General features: G+C 43.7%; 2 protein-coding genes across 3 annotated transcripts in view; one reads left to right on the forward strand and one right to left on the reverse strand.

The window, feature by feature from the left end:
* MMRN2 (multimerin 2) overlaps positions 1-11,370 on the reverse strand; it is a 79,654-nt gene extending 68,284 nt beyond the window's left edge. Inside the window, exon 1 of the mRNA XM_068258607.1 lies at positions 11,041-11,370. Within this exon, the coding sequence (XP_068114708.1) occupies positions 11,041-11,324 (284 nt within the window). The 5' untranslated portion in view covers positions 11,325-11,370. The remainder of the gene's footprint in view (positions 1-11,040) is intronic.
* BMPR1A (bone morphogenetic protein receptor type 1A) overlaps positions 1-20,598 on the forward strand; it is a 348,175-nt gene that overhangs the window by 295,081 nt on the left and 32,496 nt on the right. The gene's annotated exons all lie outside the window — the stretch shown is intronic.

The following is a 20,598-nucleotide window of genomic DNA, read 5'->3' on the forward strand; positions in this document are numbered from 1 at the left end:
TTCTGTTAGGTGTATGATGAGTTCATAGAAGATTTTATTTTTTGTCAAAAGTTAGCGGAAATTGATTTTAATTGTTTTTTTTCACAAAGTGTCATTTTTCACTAACTTGTGACAAAAAATAAAATCTTCTATGAACTCGCCATACACCTAACGGAATACCTTGGGGTGTCTTCTTTCTAAAATGGGGTCACTTGTGGGCTTCCTATACTGCCCTGGCATTTTAGGGGCCCTAAACCGTGAGGAGTAGTCTAGAAAACAAATGCCTCAAAATGACCTGTGAATAGGACGTTGGGCCCCTTAGCGCACCTAGGCTGCAATAAAGTGTCACACATGTGGTATCACCGTACACTCAGGAGAAGTAGTGTAATGTGTTTTGGGGTGTATTTTTACATATACCCATGCTGAGTGGGAGAAATCTCTCTGTAAATGACAATTGTTTGATTTTGTTTACACACAATTGTCCATTTACAGAGATATTTCTCCCACCCAGCATGGGTATGTGTAAAAATACACCCCAAAACACATTATACTACTTCTCTTGAGTACGGCAATACCACATATGTGGCACTTTTTTGCAGCCTAACTGCGCTAAGGGGCCCAAAGTCCAATGAGCACCTTTAGGCTTTACAGGGGTGCTTACAATTATGCACCCCCCAAAATGCCAGGACAGTAAACACACCCCACAAATGACCCCATTTTGGAAAGTAGACACTTCAAGGTATTCAGAGAGGAGCATAGTGAGTCTGTGGCAGATTTCATTTTTTTTTGTCGCAAGTGTCATTTTCCGCTAACTTATAATAATAAAATCTTCTATGAACTCACCATGCCTCTCAGTGAATACTTTCGGATGTCTTCTTTCCAAAATGGGGTCATTTGGGGGGTATTTATACTATTCTGAAATTCTAGCACCTCATGAAACATGACAGGTGGTCAGAAAAGTCATAGATGCTTCGAAATGGGAAAATTCACTTTTTGCACCATAGTTTGTAAACGCTATAACTTTTACCCAAACCAATCAATATAGGCTGAATGGGTTTTTTTAAATTAAAAACATGTTTGTCCACATTTTTCGTGCTGCATGTATACAGAAATTTTACTTAATTTGAAAAATGTCAGCACAGAAAGTAAAAAAAATAATGTTTTTGACAAAATTCATGTCTTTTTTGATGAATATAATAAAAAGTAAAAATCGCAGCAGCAATCAAATAGCACCAAAAGAAAGCTTTATTAGTGACAAGAAAAGGAGCCAAAATTCATTTAGGTGGTAGGTTGTATGAGCGAGCAATAAACCGTGAAACCTGCAGTGGTCTGAATGGGAAAAAAGGGTCTGGTCCTTAAGGGGGGTAAAGCCCGCGGTCCTCAAGTGGTTAACCTACCTGTATTTTTGGGGGGATATGGGTGGTCACAAACTCAGGGAGGGCAACTAAACTCCATACTAGATGATGTCCAGGCCTAGATCTGAACCAGGTTCCAAATTCTGCAATGCAAAGGTGCCATCAGCTCTGTCACTGTATTATTTTAGGAATCTAAAAATATAACATACGTAGAATATAGAGCAGAGCATAGAATGTATAAAATAGGACAGGCAAATGGCACATTCAAAAGGTGGTCAGCAACTACCTCTACATTTCTAGTAGTAAGTATAAAACTTTATTCAAGACTAATATAAACTTGTATTTCCGTTGACCTTTAGAGATGACCTGTTCAGTGATTTAAATTGGACTTGCATTACCTGAAGAGCTCATACTTGAAATCTGCCATGTTGAGACAGACTGGCTACTGGAGTAGATGCTGACTCAAATATTGAATGTCTGGATATGTAAAAGCACTTCCAGTCTTTGTCTCTGTATTTGCTGAGGTCAGAGGCCTAAGTTCTCCATAATATTTGTATTAGTTGTTCAGGCAATTCAGTGGAGTAGTGTACAGAAATACTGCAGCATCTGTGGAAACACATCACTGTCTACAGCTGGCCACTTTCACTTGAAGATGTGTTGAAGCAGCGATGAATAAAGTTTCTCTATGCCCCAACATACAGTATGACCACATATAAATGACACCAACTCATCACTCAGCCAGAAGAATCTGTTCTAATGAATCTGGATTAGTTTTTCTGCTGAAAAAAATCATTTGTTTAGTAAACTGTTCTTGCTGCAAATGGTTGGCCAAAATGTTTCAGAAGTGTAGCAATAGGAAATATACTGTAGAAGTTGGAACAGTTTTAGGCAAAATTGGCCCTGGGGCAAAAATGAATGTGCGGTAAGGGCACAAAAGTATAAATCCAGCCCTGAGTACCACTTATCTATCCTTGCTCCATACACACTACATTATCCGGGCACCCATTATTTCTGTGTTTATTTTTCAAGGCACATTCTATCTCTCACGTCATGCAGATATAGAGGTGATCATTATAGGATCAAACTGGGCAGTTTCCCAGGGCCCAAGTCAGGGACTGTAGAGGTCACAAGTCAGTCTAGTATGAAAATGTAAAGCCCAATCTACACGATACGATTCTTTGTGCAATTCAATTACGATTCTATTTACGATCCGATTAAATCCGACATGTCTGATCGGGATTCGTTTCGATTCAATTCGATTTGCCATTGCAAAACAATGGCAAATCGAATTGAATCGAATCGAATCCCAATCGGACATGTCGGGTTTAATCGGATCGTAAATAGAGTTGTAATCGAATCGCACAAAGAATCGTATCGTGTAGATGGGGCTTTAGGCCATCGAAGTATGTTTTGGCTTCCCTTTCATGTGCAAGCAGCACCCCTCCCATTCCATGTGCAGTCTCCTCCTACATGTGTATCATCCATTTACTGCAGCCCCTCTCTTTCATGAACAGATCCCTTGGGCATCAGTTTTACTTTTTCATATGTTGCTCCCCATTTTCAACCTCCTATTTCATCTGCAGCAACCCCTCTTTGAATCCCTCTTGCATGTCCAGGTGCCTCCTTGCACTGCAGCCGCACATGAAACATGAAAGCCACAAAGACCTCTTTGTGGCCTCGCCAGAAATCTATGGCCCTTATCTATTCATTTAACCTGGTATTGTGTTTAAGGCTAATATATATATAATAAATTATACATATTTTGTTTATAACACATTGACTCAAAAGTCAAAATGGTAATCAGCTCATATTGGACCTATGATGGATTCATCAGCATGCATTCTTTACTCTTCCACTTATGTTCACTTCAACTCGATATTGGTAGCAGAGGCGTCCGAGCTAAGAGTTCGTAATCAGTTACTCGACCGAACAAGTGGGTGAAATACCTGCGAAACGCATCGTACGGTTTTTTTCATTAGAACTTTCGAGACTACAATGGGGAGGTAGGTCCACCATTACCTCCCATTTTTAAACTGCTTTAGTATATTTTATACTTCCTGGCAATTCTGTTTTATGCCACTACCTATAAGTTTGTCCACACTTGGTGGAGGGGTGCACTCCTTATTCTTAACCCTTGTGGAGTTGGGTATAATCTCTCCACCTGCCTATACAGTGGTTACGTTAGTGGTAACCCTTCCTTGTGAATATTCACTTGCATTGATTTTATTATATGCAAAGTGATTCTAACAAACTACACTATTGTGGGCTCTCTTCTCTTTTTTTTTTTTTTTGTTCTTGTTTTGGTTTTACATCTATTGGTAGCAGTGATCCCCTGCAATATATTCAGGTCAGACAGTGGATACCTAACCATTATAAGAATTTTTATAGGAATTTCCTAGACTTATGGTAAGATGTTGAATCCTAGCTTAACATGGTTGTACCCACTTAAAGTGGCTGCTGCTGGGCCTTCTCATTGCACTGCTAATGTCAAGCAACCTGTATACTTATTGGCTTCCATCCAAATGCTTCCTTCTTTTATGTGAGGCTAAATAAGCATTCCTTTTTTAGTACACTATAGAGGAAATGCTTCTAACAAGCAAACTTGGCACTAGATGTGTTTAGAGACCCAAAGCTTAATTTAGAAAGGCCCGTAGCAATGATTAGAAGACTACTCCGGTGGCAGGATGTGTGACCTCACACAAAAGAGGGATATAACTATTTTTTTGCTCGTGAATGACAGATAGTGCATCTATGCAAAATAAGCGTCAAGGAAAATGGTAGTAATTTTACAGGTTTTCTATAATCCGCTAGAGTACAAAAATCTTACCGATATTGTATTATCCGCAATAGTAGAATATCAGTAATTTTACCGATATTCTACTATGCCCCTCTGTACCCTAACTCTCACAAGAAACCTCCCTTATCAATGCCTAATAATTACTCTGCAACCTACTCCTAACACTAAGCACCCTGAACCTGTTTCTATTTTGCATCGTAGTTCGACTACTGTGTAGCCAAACTACAGCGACCTACTGTTTCCATCATGCCCACCGCATTTCCTGCAGAGATGCGCTACACTGCGGCGCTGCTATTTGGGATGCCCAAATGTCTGTCTGTAGCCGCTATATTCATAGGCACACATGACGAGCCCAAATAGCCCCCTGGTGCCGCCCAAGCTGATATTGTGGATAATAGCACAAAGGATTTTCATATGCTACCAAGGTACTGTTAAATGACTGGGACTGTTCACGTGTGACTTAAAATTAGCTAATTTTATGGAACGCACTACAACAGACCTATGGACATGTCAATAGATCATATGTTAAATACAGGATCTGTTTAGACATGTTCTGACATGTCCATTGTGGTGACAGAGACAATGCTATCTGTAACATGTCCATTACAATGGAGGGGAGAGAACTATGGGGTTGTGCATCAGATCTGCTGTGACAATCCATGGCAGGACCCCATTGTAATGTGAACCTGGGCAGATCGACCAAGAGACAGATCTCTCTCTGATTGAATCTGATCAGAGAGAGATCTGTTGGGCTCCATAAACTTTAGGCTGATTCCTGATCAATTTCAGCATGAAATATTTTGGGAATTGGCCTAGTAACATTGCCTGGTCACCCCCTACTAGGGCTGCTCAGTTATTAATGCCCATACACATGCTTGATCAATGTTGCCTGACAGGGTTCGGGACCAGAACCCTTGGGTGATATTGCAGGGCCGAGGTTGTCCAGACAGGTCGCTCACTTGCAAGCAAGTAACGTGCTCTGTTCTATGCAGAGGGCGGAGCAGCACAGGAGTGATGTTGCACGGCAGTCAGGATAAGTGAGGGAGAACAATTCTATCGTGCCGAAGTGACATGCGAGGATGGATTGCTGGCCAATAGGTTGGAGGGCATCAGGGCTAGCCATACACACGCTGGATTCTCCACAGAAGCAGTCAATATAGATGGACATATTAAGGCCTGTACAAAGATATCCTGCGCTCTAAGTCAATGCTGCACAGTCAAGGGGTGGCTCTCCAGTTGGCTGATGGTGTAATGGTTAAGGGCTCTGCCTCTGACACAGGAGACCTGGGTTCGAATCTCGGCTCTGCCTGTTCAGTAAGCCAGCACTAATTCAGTAGGAGACCTTTGGCAATCTCCCTTACACTGCTACTGCCAATAGAGCGCGCCCTAGTGGCTGCTGCTCTGCTCTGGCGCTTTGAGTCCGCAAGGAGAAAAGCGCAATATAAATGTTATTTGTCTTGTCTTGTCTCTCCTTTACACATTCAGCACCCTGCAGCGCTCTGACGTAGGGTAATTTTGCAGAAGTACTAGAAGAAGATAAAGCGCGCCATAGTGCATTAAATGTGGAGGAGATTTTATTAACAATTAAAAGTTCTACTCACAAACATGAGTGATATAATTCGCATCTCAGCGGACTGCCAGCCGCTTGCCTCTGCAGTGGGAGATGACGCGCTGTCATGAGGCAAGTATAACTTAATTGTTAATAAAATCTCCTCCACATTTAATGCACTATGGCGCGCTTCATCTTCTTCTAGTACTTCTGCAATATTAAAGAGAAACTCCAACCAAGAATTGAACTTTATCCCAATCGGTAGCTGATACCCCCTTTTACATGAGAAATAGAATGATTTTCACAAACAGACCATCAGGGGGCGCTGTGTGACTAATTTTGTGCTGAAACCCCTCCCACAAGAGGCTCTGAATACCGCGGTACTCTGGGCAAACTGCCACAATGTAACAATGTTCACAGACAGGAAATGGCTGTTTACAGCTGTCTGTAACAGCCAGAGCAGCTAGAAACAGCTACATAACTTGCCCACAGTAACAATGTCACCATGTAATACATGTCAGAATGTGAATCTGGGAGAGGAAAGATTTTACAATGAGCAAACACTGACTAAATCATTTATACATAATTATTGTAAAAATGAAGCACTTTTTTTATTAAATTATTTTCACTGGAGTTCCTCTTTAAGGCCTGTACCCATGCCAGCTGAAACTCTGCCAAGGTGGTTTTGCCAAGGTGGTTACCTTGGCGAGAGTTTCAGCTGGCACGGGAACGTGCCTTAACCTCCTTAGCGGTAACCCCGTGCTGGACACGGGGTAAGCCGCCGGAGGGTGCCGCTCAGACCCTGCTGGGACGATTTTCATAAATTTTTTTTTGCTGGACGCAGCTAGCACTCTGCTAGCTGCGCCAGCACTCTGATCACCACCGGCCCCCGCCCGATCGCCGCTATCTGATGCGGCGCGCGCCCCCCCCAGACCTCGTGCGCTGCCTGGCCAATCAGTGCCAGGCAGCGCCGAGGGGTGGTTCGGGACTCCCAATGACGTCCTGACGTCGGTGACGTCATCCCGCCCCGTCGCCATCTTTGAACGGAATTTCCTGATCGAAGCGGGCGGGGGGATGCCGCTGAGCAGCGGCTATCATGTAGCGAGCCCTGGGCTCGCTACATGATTAAAAAAAAACCAAAAAAAACCTGCTGCGCTGCCCCCGGCGGAATTTTTCATACCGCCAGGGGGGTTAATATGTCCATTATGATTAGCCAGACACATTCTACTTCAGAGTTAGAGAACCCCCCTGCACCATCTTCTTCATTTTTTTCCCTTGCTGTTTAGCTGGCCTTGTTATTTCCCTCTGAGCTACCACAGTTAGCCTGTTTTCCTCAAAATTAATATGTTGCTTGTGATGAATGTTCCTATGCTTGCAATATAGATGTGCACACAAAAAACACAATAGATCTGGCAACCCATGTAAAATCAATGGGTTGTTTCCATTTTTCATTAGTGGAAGAACTGACAATACACGGCTTTCTCTCAGACACTGCGCACGTTCATGCTATCAATGACATTGTGCAGATAGGGAAGATGTGAATGTTTTTTCATGTGTGAAATGGCAGGATATCCAGGAAGCCGATCACTAAAAGACGCGCCCAGAAATGTTCACTATCAGTGGCTGAAATAGTGTGCTGGTTAAGGGCTCTGCCTCTGACACAAGAAACCTGGTTTTGAATCTCAGCTGTTCAGTAATTCTGTACCTATTCAGTGGGGAGACCTTGGGCAAGACTCCCTAACACTGCTACTGCCTATAGAGCGCGTCGTAGTGGACGCAGCTCTGGTGCTTTGAGTCTGCCAGGAGAAAAGCGCAATATAAATATTTTGTGTTTGTGTCTTGTACTAGAAATGAGGCCTTAAAATAATTCTGTGCTTGATTACTGCAAGTCAATCTGGCAGAAAAGCTTAATAATATGCAGTTTTACCAACATAACAACACTTTCTGTTGCCAGTAACAGGACTTCCTTGAACCACAGCAGGGTTCTCACATTTTTCTGGAGCCTGTAATAGCCGCTAATCATAGCTCTAGTGGCAGATAGGGTTAGGGGGTGGTCTTTAAGGTTAGGTATCGGTGCGGGTGAGGGCCTTTAAGGTTAGGCATTAGTGGGGGTCTCTAGGGTTAGGCATCGGTGGGGGTGTGGGGGGTTTCCAGTTGAGTTCCCTGGAAGTGAGAGGTCCAGGGCTTGCCAGCACTTCCCTCTAAGTATTGCATGGTGGTTTGGGGGCCCCAGCCAGTAAGAGAGACTGGGGCCCCCGGCTGTCGTGCGGACCAGTGTTTGTGATTTTAAATTTCTTTTTTGCAGCTTCCAGGATGAGGTTGACAAGTGAGTGGTTAGGGAAGGGACCGTGTGGGAGATGTGCCTACATGGGGCGTCCCTGTAACCGATGCAATCTACGATTGCGTCCAACCAAAGCCTCTCATCTGAATGCTAATTTATGCAATTCCTGCTAGATTTGGTACAGCAGGCAAAGGGTGTATAATAGTACACCTGATTGGCTGACCGACATCTGCTGACCAGATAAAGGCAGGAAATTGCTCAAGCTGGGAGTTAGCAATTGTGTTTGTTGCAGTAAACTCAGTGACCCCTGACCTACATACACAGGTGAATCCAATTATGAGAAAGAGTATTTAAGGGGGTCAATTGCAAGTTTCCCTCCTCTTCTAATTTTGTCTGAAGCGTATCAACATGGGGGTCTCAAAACAACTCTCAAATGACCTGAAGACAAAGATTGTTCACCATCATGGTTTAGGAGAAGGGTACAGAAAGCTGTCTAAGAGATTTCAGCTGTCTGTTTCCACAGTTAGGGACGTATTGAGGGAATGGAAGACAACAGGTTTAGTTTAAGTTAAGGCTCGAAATGGCAGACCAAGAAAAATCTCGGACAGACAAAAGCAATGAATGGTGAGAACACTCAGAGTCAACCGACAGAACAGCCCCATAGACCTACAACATCTTCTTGCTGCAGATGGAGTCACTGTGCATTGTTCAAACATTTGGCACACTTTACACAAGGAGATGCTGTATGCAAGAGTGATGCAGAGGAAGCCTTTTCTCCTCCCACAGCACAAACAGAGCTGCTTGAGGTATGCTAAAGTACATTTGGACAAGCCAGCTTCATTTTGGAATAAGGTGCTGTGGACTGATGAAACTAAAATTGAGTTATTTGGGCAAAAAAGGGGCATTATGCATAGAGGAAAAACAACACAGCATTCCAAGAAAAACACCTGCTACCTACAGAAAAATATGGTGGTGGTTCCATCATGCTGTGGGGCTGTGTGGCCAGTGCAGGGACTGGGAATCTTGTCAAAGTTGAGGGATGCATGGATTCCACTCAGTATCAGCAGATTCTGGAGACCAATGTCCAGGAATCAGTGACAAAGCTGAAGCTGCACCAGGGCTGGCTCTTTCAACAAGACAACGACCCTAAACACTGCTCAAAATCCCCTATGGCATTCATGCAGAGGAACAAGTACAACGTTCTGGAACAGCCATCTCAGTCCCCAGACCTGAATATAATAGAAAATCTGTGGTGTGAGTTAAAGACAGCTGTCCAAGCTCGGAAGCCATCAAACCTGAATGAACTACAGAAGTTTTGTAAAGAGGAATGGTCCAAAATACCTTCAACCAGAATCCAGACTCTCATTGGAACCTAGAGGAAGCATTAAGAGGCTGTAATTTATGCAAAAGGAGGATCTACTACATATTGATTTCATTTATTTATTTGTGGTGCCAAAATGTATGCACCTGCCTAATTTTAAACAATTATTGTGCACTTTCTGTAAATCCAATAAACTTAATTTCACTTTTCAAATATCACTGTGTGTGTCTCCCATATGATATATTTAACTGACATTTTTATCGTAACAACCAACAATTTATACATGAAAAACATGACGATTAACAAGGTTGACCAAACTTTCGCATCCCACTGTATATCAAACCCACCCCTTCCTTAGGACATGCTATAGAAAATGTATTTACCCTTTCCAATTCTGTGCTGGAGTATGTGGGAGTTTGGCATTTATCTACAGTTCACACAGGAAAAATGGCTGCCACTAGGGGGCACTGTTGCTGGATCAAATCCGTCACAGTGTCGGCCCCTTTGGATCAAAGTGTCGGACTAAGTCCAACACTTTGATCACTGCCGGCCCCATCGACTGCTGTTGGGCCATGTAAATTCAATATTGCGTAGGTGCAGTAGGGTTTGTCATTGGTTGTACCGTCGAACACTGCCATTCCAGCGCAGGAGACTTGGGTACAGCAGTGAGTAACTTCAGTGCCATCAGAAGATGGAGCTGAAGTTACTTATAAAACACTATAATTCGGCCTCCAGCAATTGCTGGAAGCTGAATTATTTCATTCCTCACCATACATGGCGGCCTGGAGGGGGAATAGTATTTAAAATCAATGGGAATTTGTGCAGTCATACAGGCTGTATCCTGCGCCCGATTGTCCTGCGCCGATTCCTCTCATACGCTGTACCATTGCCAGATTCCTCTCATACGCTGTACCATTGCCAGATCTATCACGGCACAGCGGCGCCATGTCATAGCATTATTCATGCTGGTGCATGTGCAAAGAGGGTGGGGCTACAGTGCATACACTGGTGCCGCCCCTCTCATGCATTCATTGCCGGGCTGCCTCCTTGCTCTAGTGTGAGGAGGTAGAGAAACCCCCAGCTCTTCCATCTTCTGCGCTCACATAGGACACACACAGCAAAAAAATAAAAAAGTACTGGGGGGATGTGGGTGATCACAAAATTGTATTGGCAAGGGTTAAACAACTGCTGTCATGACACCTGACATTATGCATCGGGCATCTCTTGGAGTACAACTTAAAATCTAATGACCATCCAATCTAGTTAAAATATTTCCTCCAAGTGAATGCTGTGACAATACTAATTAAAGAACTGTCAGTTTATTACTAATGACGTAATTTAAGGTTACCAGTCACTAAGGTGTTTCTTGACCATATATAGACTTAGACCTCCCTGTACCCTCCTCCAAGTGAATGTGGTGACTATACTAATGATATAACTGTCAGTTTAAAACTAATGACGTCATTTTGGATTACCCTTCACTAAGGTGTTCCTTGACCATATATAGACCTAGACGTCCCCTATACCACAGGAAAGTGAGATCACTCAGAGTAAAGTTAGTTAAATAATTCAATAATTCAAATGCGTTGTTTTATATATAACAGTTAGAGTTTTAAGTGAATATTTGGAAGAGCCAAATAACATATCTCAGTGGAATACCAATACATTAATACACCTGTGCACACATACAGAAAAAGTAATAATAGGTTATCAATATTAAAGTATTGAGGAAAATTCTATTTCCTACATGACACTTACCCAAATTTTGGTTTAGACATCTCGGGGTGGGGAGCGGACTGTGTCCCCTGACTTTCTGGAAGGACAGTGTCCTTTGAGAGCTTCGGACCATGGTGTAGATCTCTCTTCTCCACAGAGTCCTCATGTCCAGGCAACCCATGAGCAAAGGATGATATGCCATGCACTTCAAGTGTAGAGGCTACAGGTGAAGATCCAGCTGCATAGATATGGGGCTTGACCAAAGTAGCAGTGACCAAATTAATCATCCCTAGACAGCACATCAAAACACTCAGCTTTCCTGCCATGGTCCTCTCCTTTCCTCATGCAGATCCACTTCAGCTGCTAAGTGCTGGAACTGAATGAGTTTAAGAAACCTCTTTGAAATGACTTCAAGTTTAAAACTAGGGGTGGGGGAACTTTTTTAACAAAGAGCGGAAAAAACGCACAATCCCTCCCAGCTACTGTGGAAATGTGAAAGGTCAGCAGACAATGTGAGGGCCTGTTCCTGTGTGTAGAGCACTGAACTTACTTAGGAGAGCCTGCAGAGGGAAAAAAAGGAATATTTTTTCAAGGAAGCTGGGCTGCTGGCAGGCTCCTTAGAAACACTGCGCTCAAGAACACAGGCTTATCAGAGCCCCTATGCCTGGCCTGTGTGAAACAGAGCTGCTGTAACTGAGAGGAAAAGGATGTTAGTTTAAGACCGAGCAAATATTGTAAAGTTTACATTGGGTTTCCTTAAAACCATTACATATACACAAGCATACCTATTTAATGTTATGCTATATTATCCAAAATCTGTGAAAGAAACAAACAGAGCAAAGAAAATAAGCCAAGTCTGAGCATGAATGCTCATTTTACGTTGAGTAAAGTCAAAACTTTAGTTTTGTCTATGCCTGAAAAAAACTGATATTGTTCTGCATAATAACTACATTGTTTTCAGCAATCCTGTGTTTTGTTTCAGTAGATCTGTCATCTACACACAACAAAATTGCCTGAAAAGGCACCTAAAGTGTTATGGTTCTATGTCAAGTCCTATGGTTACTAATTCCCCTGTGTGTGCTATTACCATTGTAAATACTCATTATTATTATTATCCATTAACTTCCTTGGAGACAGCCAGTGTACTACTATACTAACACAGTGCATGCCCATGTGTACCCAGAATGCACCACCGAACTGGAGTGGAGTGAAACAGATGTGACAGTAACCAAGCAACCGAAATACAGCTTTTACTTTGGCTTGGGCAACACAGGCGAGGGGTCAGTGAGCTCAGTCACAAAAGAAACTTAGGGTAGAAGAGGGCATCAGATTACAAAAAAGGCAAATATGTTTTCTGCCAAATGCCGGTCGGCTTTAAAGTGAAATTTCAAATGAGCTGGACATTTCACATTTGCATCAATTCACTAACAAGCATTATTGTAAAGTATAGAAATATTATTTGTGACAGCTAAAAGAGGACCCGAGCTGAGAGTGATATGGAGGCTGCCATATTTATTTCCTTATAAACAATACCAGTTGCCTGGAAGTCCTGCTGATCCTATGTCTTTAATACTTTTAGCCATAGACCATGAACAAGCATATGACTCAGGTTTTATTGGATTAGCCATATGCTTGCTCCAGGGTTTTACATATGCCAGAAGATGAACAGGACTCCCAGGCAACTGGCATTGTTTACAAGGAAATAAATAAGGCAGCCTCCAGATCACTCTCACCTCGGTTTCCCTTTAAGAGCCTCTGTATACATACTTGAAAATTGTAAATACAATACAACTGTGTGGTAAAAATGCAATGTTTGCTGATCAAGTTTGCAATGGTTTTGTACTGTGGTTTGTGTACATAGATAGCTCAGCATGTAAAGTTCTGTACCCACTCAGGCTTTTGCAAGGCAGTGCAGGCACCAGTTCTGATGTTTATAACTTCCAGTGGGGGCAATGTATATGTGAGTATGAACCTCCCATGAACAAGTTACTGGAGCTGAGTCTACATTCATAGATTCTTACTCAAGGAGTTGAGTTGTAACAGAAGCTCAGAGTTTATGGTGTCAATTCACCAGAGGTTACCAACCTATTTATCTCTTGGGAGGTAATTTACCTCCTGTGATGTCTGCAAATAGCAATTTTCCAGAAGTATAGGGGAAAATATTGACAGAGAGAAATGCAAGAGATAAATGTGAGATAAGTATGAGATAAATAAGTGATAGTTAGTAGTTAGTTTTTCTCCAAATCACAATTCACCAGGGAAGAAAGGGGGTGTGGCCATTCGTTATTTTTTCATCTCTTTATCCTGAATGAACCTGGAGATATCGTGGTTTTCACACAGCAGCTGCTGCTGTGGAAGATGGAGCCTTTTGAGCTGACTCTGTTAGGCCTGGTGCACACCAAAAATCGCTAGCAAATCCGCAAAATGCTAGCAGATTTTGAAACGCTTTTTCTTATTTTTCTGTAGCGTTTCAGCTAGCATTTTGCGGTTTTGGGAAGCGTTTTTGGTGTAGTAGATTTCATGTATTGTTACAGTAAAGCTGTTACTGAACAGCTACTGTAACAAAAAACGCCTGGCAAACCGCTCTGAAGTGCCGTTTTTCAGAGCGGTTTGCGTTTTTCCTATACTTAACATTGAGGCAGAAACGCCTCCGCAATCCAAAATCTGCAGCAGCCCGGGAGTATGCGTTTCTGCAAAACGCCTCCCGCTCTGGTGTGCACCAGCCCATTGAAATACATTACCCAAGCGTATCCGCAGCCGCAAGCAGATCGCAAAACGCAGCCGAACCGCTCTGGTGTGCACTACGCCTTAGAGCTTGCTTCTATTATGAGGAGATGAAGGCGCAGGAGGAGGGTCTTTTTAATCGCCCCTCGTATTTTTCGTGAGAGAACAGTTCTTGATAATTTTACTGAGACAGAGGTGGTGAAGAAGTTCAGACTCACTCGTGATATGATTTATGATATGATCCGGCAGTAAAAGGCGGGAATACTCTGGTCACGTAGTGGTAAAACTCCGCCTCCTACCCACAATGCTTCACTTTCAAGCTTACAGAGAGGAAAAGTATCCCATGTAGATCATTAATACCGATTACCTAACTCTCTGCTTTCTCACACTTTCCTCATGCATATCTCTCCCTTATCCCCTGCTATCGAACACTTTTCTCTCTGTCCTCTCACACTGGTGAATTGACTCCAGAGTGTTAAAATACCTCATGAGATAAACTACCTACTTTTTTTCTCTTAGTAAATCCTCTCTGGTGAATTGACGCCTATGTGCTGACCTCACCCACCTCAAAAATTGAAAATGGTGGTACTGGTGGCCAGCAATTGCGAGAATGGGCACATCAAGTTAAATACTTTTAGTTGCTGCAGGTATTTTATACCTACACAATATATTACAATGGTGCTCAACACAATACAGAGTATAAAAAGTAACCTTTATTGGTATCCATGCAATAAATAACAATCCCCAGTGTTCATCCCCTGCTGTATTCAATGGTGCTACAGGTAGGTGTGAAGGGATGCTTAGATAAAGTCAGGATAGATAAGGTGCCTGACCCAGATGGCATCCACCCCCGAGTATTAAGGGAGTTGAGTTCAGTCATCGATAGGGCACATTACCTTATTTTGTACTACAGGTAGTCCCCGGTTAACAAACGAGATAGGGACTGTAGGTTCGTTCTTAACCGGAATCCGTTCCTAAGACGGGACGCTGTGCCTTCTCTGTCCCCTGTGCTTCCAGTGTCCCCCTCTGTGTCATCTCTGCCCCCTCTATGTCTCCTTGTGTCTCCTCGTGCCCCCTAAAGCAGAGTATGCGCAGCAGAGGCTACTTCAAGTCTCACCTAATCCTTTCACCATTCCTCCCAGCGGCTTCACTAGTAGTGTCACGTAATGACGTAATCAGAAGGAGCCGCGGGGGATCTTTTTGATTGCGTCATTACGCAACGCTAGGGAAGCCGCTGGGAGGAACATTGAGGGGAGAGAGGACGCTGCTGATTGGCCTGGAGCCGCAATGGATGAGGTGAGGCTTGTAGTCGCTTCTGCTGCGCATACTCTGCTTTAGAAAAGGGGGCACAAGAGGTAGTCCCCGGCTGCGTGATGTCATCGCGGCGGGTCGGCGGGGGTTACTATTGGCGGGTCGTTCGTAAGTTGGGCGTTCGTAAGCTGGGGACTACCTGTATTCTCTTTCAAGCAGGTCAGTTCCCTATGACTGGTGTAAAGCTGATGTTTTTCCCTTATTTAAGAAGGGAACAACTTTGGTTAACATCGGTTTTGTGTAAACTGGCATTCTAAGATGCTATACATGATTTTATAGCACAGAATAATCACATTTCAGGTCATCAGATTGAGTTTACAAAAGAAAGGTCTTGTCTCATAAACAGGTTCAGTTTTTATGAAGTGGAGAATGCACATTTAGATCTTGGAAAAGCTACAGATGTAGTATACTTGGAATTTGCAAAGGCTTTTGACACTGTTCCCCACAATAGCCTGGTGCAGAAGCTGAGGATACTGGGACTAGCAGAAAATGTGTGTTTGTGGACAGAGAACTAGTTGAGCGACAGAAAGCAAAGAGTGGTGCTAAACGGGTTCTATTTAAAATGGGAAACTTTTAGCAGTGGGGTCCCACATGGATCAATACTAGGTCCAATCCTTTTTAATCTATTTATTAATGATCTTGCGGATAGAATACAGAGTAATGTTGCCGTCTTTGCAGATGATACAAAATGATGCAGAATTATAATCACTAAGCAGGATAATGACATTTTACAACAGTATCTCAACAGTATGGCTATATGAGCAGACATAAATGTAATGTAGATAAATGTAAGGTCATGCACTTTGAATGTGCCAACATGGATGTTGGCACATCCAAATGTGGATGAGCAACATATAAGATAAATTGCTTACAGCTGGGAACATCAGCCTTGGAGAAGGACTTGGGGATACTGGTTGATACCAAGTTAAACATCCCTATTCAATGCCAAGCAGCAGCAGCTAAAGCAAATAAAATTATGGGATGCATAAAATGGGAAGTAAAATCAAGAGATGCTCACTACCTTTGTATAAATCACTTGTAAGACCACATCTGGAGTATGGAATACAGTTTTGGGCACAACACTATAGGAAGGACATTAACACACTAGAACAGGTACAAAGAGGGCAACTAAATTAATCAGGGGGATGGAAGGTCTCAGTTACTAAGAAAGGTTGGACAAGCTGGGTTTATTTAGCTTGGAAAAAAGATGGCTAAGGGGATACCTGATCAATATGTATAAATACATCAGAGGTGTAATGATCCGCTCAGCTGGATGCACTGGCAGACAGCTGTTTGACCATTCCTCTAGTCTGTGGGCTGCAGGTCTCTGCAAGAGAGACCTGTCTTTCCATTACAAGTTTCTGGTCTGTTCTGCTGCTGAGGAATTTGCATACACTCGTTATGCAAATCCTCTACCTGCCTCCTTTGATGACTGGCAGTATAAAGAGCTATGTTTCCCAGAGTCCTTGGCTGGTCATAAGGGTTAGTCCTGTGGAACACTCTTGGAGTGTCAGCCTTGCTCATTGTTTGAAAATTAGTTTAGAGTAATTCCTGGAACTGCACTAGGCAGATTCCCTAGTGCAGTTAGGATTGCATATCTGTTTTGTTTGTCTGTTGCGATTGTCCTGTCCCAGCGGTGGTCGACAGGAAGTCGTTCTGAACTTTGTTCTTGGAGTATAGCTGGAGCAGCGGTTGCTACCAGCTATCTCATCTGATCTGTCTTGTCAGGATCGCACTCGCCTTGCGCTAGTGCTGTGGATCCGTCTGATCTCCATCTCTCTTGCTGTACTTGGATCGCACTCGCCTTGCGCTAGTGCTGTGGATCCTTCTGTTCTGTCTTCCTGGATCGCACTAGCCTCTTGTGCTAGTGCTGTGGATCCTATCTCTCGCTTATTCCTGTTTTGGCGTATCTGTCTTGTCTGCTACGAACGCTTGCTGGAGGCTCGGTGAGGTAACCGTTAAGCAAGCGCTCACGTCCTCTGTTTCATGTTTGTCTGTCGGTGGTTAGTTAGGCGTTAGTTCTCTGTTGTGCTTAACACGCGGAGACCGTGCATAAACGCGTGCACTGTTGCGAATGAGTGCGGTGTTCGCGTTTAGTTAGCGTTTGTTATTTTCCTTATCTCCTCATTGTATGATTTGCTGTGCCTTTGCTACTCTTGTGCTCTGCCTTGCTGTAGCCCTGTGTCACCTCTGACAATCGCCTCTCTCGCGATTGCGTTCCTACTTCATATCTGCTTTTGTGTATGCACCGTCGCGGGTTGGCGACTAGTTTGGTGCACACACATACAATCTGTCCCTTTGCTCAATCTCATTCGCAATCGCTTCTCAGGCGACTGCGTTCTCACTCGGTTTTCTTTGTTGTGTGTCTGCCGTCGCAGGTGGCGGCTAGATTGGTGGACATACATACATTCCTTATCTGTGCTTATTCGGTCTTGTGTCGCTGTTAGCAATCGCCATCTCTGGCGATTGCCTTCTCACTTTGTCTTCATGGTTGTGTGTTCATCGTCGCAGGGTGGCGACTAGTTTGGTGGACACACATACCCTCTGTCGCTTTGATCTCTCTCTTTCAGGGCTATCTTGCCCTGTGTTTCTTCCCTTCGTACAATTCCTGTCTGGCGTCTGTGGCAGGGCAGAGGAGCTGTTCCTCTGCACTCCACAGCTCCACCTGTCGACAGGAATTTCCCTCTACAGGTGCATTGCACCTTTTGCTGTGTACCCTCAAATTACACGCTTGTGGAGGATTTCCACAGTGTCAGCGCACGTCTTGTGCGCTGATCACGGAAAGAATTCCACAATCGTTACAGTATGACCAGCCCAAACCGAAATTCCCAGTGTAGAGGGAATTTTCGATTTGTACGATTTGGTCAAATATGGGTCCTGTGTCTTTAAGAGGTTTAAGATACTGGACTCTGAAACCAGAGATGAGTTTTTTCCTGCAGTGCATGACGCTGATCAGATTAGGTTATGCAACATTTCTGTGTCATTACCATATGTTAATGAGTTGGCGCTTGCAGGCCAATCTGCTGATTTGGCTTGTCAGCCAAAAGATTCGTTGCCCCTAGCAACCACAAATAAAGAGGTTATTTCTGTCAAGTCTGAAATGTGCAAAACCATTCAGTATGATAATGATGTTTACCATGATGTTGCTCAGTCTCTGGGTTTTTTGTCCCAATCAAAAGCTTATGTGGATCCTATTATAGCTAGGATCGCACACTATATTAAAGCTGTTAAAAAATCTGTTCTTGTTTCTGAACTTCATCCATATGGAGATTATCTGGATACTGGCCTGTTTGAACCTCCATTTGCCTCATGGGACATTGGGGCCTTGATGGAGGAATTTGATTTTGATTGGAAAGCCTTTTGCGATTTTTACATCGCAAAAAGCGAAGATGTCTTGAATGATTGTCTCGATTCTATGTACCTTTTGATTGATTCCGATGAATGTGACGAGGGTGATGTGGATCTGGTGATTTATGTATGGCAGACGATTTTGGATGAGTTGCACACACACCAATCAATTGATTCCAATAAAGAGACATCGTTGTCGGATGATTGTTCCTGCCTTTCTGGGGTAAAGCATGTGAGTCGTGACATTGTGCGATCTGAAATGAGTGGGTGTGCCACTGTGGTTGATTCCTGTGCGAATCCTGGAGGATTCTCTCCTGACTGCGTGCAGTTTGAATCTCTGTGATCTGATGCCTGTTTCTCTGATATTCCTGCAGATTGTGATCAGCATGAATGTGCCAGTTTTCTCAAGGATGTGTGGGACCCCTTGTCATTTAGAGACAGATCTTTAAGATCTTCCATCTGTGATCCTGGTATGGGGAAAATTCCTAAATTATGCAGCATCAAAAGTAAAATTAATATGTCTAATAAAGTTTTTCCTGATGTTGTCGCTATTTCTCACCCTGTTCACACCTGTAAGGGCCCGTTGCCTGGTGACAGTTGCTCCAGTGTTTCTGTCCTGAACGCCTTACAGTCTGCCCCGCAGATCGCGGAGGTTTGCGCTATGGAAGCGTCAGTTTCACAACCTAAAGCGATTTTTGATTCGCAAGTTTTGTGTTCTGACTCCTCGGATTTAACATTGTTAGCCGAATCTAAGAGTGAGACAGCGCTTCGGTTTTGCGAATCTGATGCTGAAGCCTCTTTGCTTTGCCCAGAGAAGCTTTCTCTGAATCTGCCCTGTACCATGAATGAAAACATGATCTCCACTTGCACTGACATTTGTGAGTCCCTTTCTTGTTCTGAGGAAAATGCTGATTCTTCACCCTGTACTCTGGATGAGTTAATATGGCCTTGTTTAGAGTCTCCTGCAGTGTCCCTAGAGGTCTAGGTATTGCTACTATACTCACCTGTTTTTCTGCAGTTCTGGAGTTGCAAGCTAGTTTGACTGCTACGCAGAATTCTGGGTGCAGTGAGATTAAAGTTAGGGAGTCAGTGTGTGTTCCAGTAAATATTCCTGTACATTCCACTCATGATGATGAAATTCAGTCTCAGTTTATGGTGGAACCTTCCCTGGGACATCTACCCTGTCCACAAAATAAAGTTCCAGTTTTGCCCTGTAACATGGATAGTTCAGAATCCTTCTCAGAAAACTTGGAAAATGATGTTCCTGAGGTCTTGTCTGATGTCCTGGAGACCTCCGAGTTCCTCCCAAAGGGTGCAGAACTTGTAGGAGATGTCTCCTGCCCCCCAAGTCCTTCTGAAGTGTTGCCCACTTCAGTAGGCATTGCTGTTGTGCTGACTACCTTTGCAGCTCTGGTGGAGCTTCACTCATATGTAGTCAATGATGATATTATTGTCACAGAGATTTCTAGGTTTGAGTCCAAGCCTTCTTTTGAAAATCCAGTGCTTGTGATCACTGCTCGTGATGATTCTCTGCCCGGTTCTGGTCTTGTCGTGACAGACTCTGAGGTTGGCAGTTCCTCGACGTGTCCTGAGGTTCCCCTTGGGCTAGTGTACCCCGATGTGTTCTGTGACCCAGAAAGCCTAAGTGTGTCTCGGTTGCCAGCCTGCTCAGATGCTCCCTCGGTGGAAACCTGTTCTGATGTTGCCTGCCTGCCTGCATGCCCAGAGGTGGTCCCTGAAGGCCCTGTTCTTGATGCTTGTCCTGGTAATTCTGAATCCGGAATTGTCATTGTTTCCATAGGGGTTCTTGATAGTTCTCCATGTGAGCCTGGTGATCGTTCTGCCCTCCTGGGATCTCTGCGGAGCTTCAAAGTGTTCTGGGAGATCCTGAGAGTAATATTTCCTGGTACCTTGGATGAGATCAGCAGTGGGTGCTTTGTGGAAAGGGACACTTCGAATGGGTATTGTGGCAGGTTTGGTATTTTTGGACGATCCTTGGAAGGTGGTGGGCATGGCTCGGTGGGTGTCGATGGCTTCTTCTCTGGCATTCACAGTACTGATAGGTGTTACGCTGAGACTTGTGGTGCTGATGGGCATGTTTCGGTGGCTTCTCCTTCCGATGAGGTCGGTTTCGGGTGGGCTGATTCTGGAATTGCGCCTTGTCGGGCTGCCCCGACCTTCATGAGTCTTCAGTTAGAGTCTTTTGCAAATATCAGT

This window comes from Hyperolius riggenbachi, chromosome 10 (assembly GCF_040937935.1).
Source record: "Hyperolius riggenbachi isolate aHypRig1 chromosome 10, aHypRig1.pri, whole genome shotgun sequence".
Lineage (NCBI taxonomy): Eukaryota > Metazoa > Chordata > Amphibia > Anura > Hyperoliidae > Hyperolius > Hyperolius riggenbachi.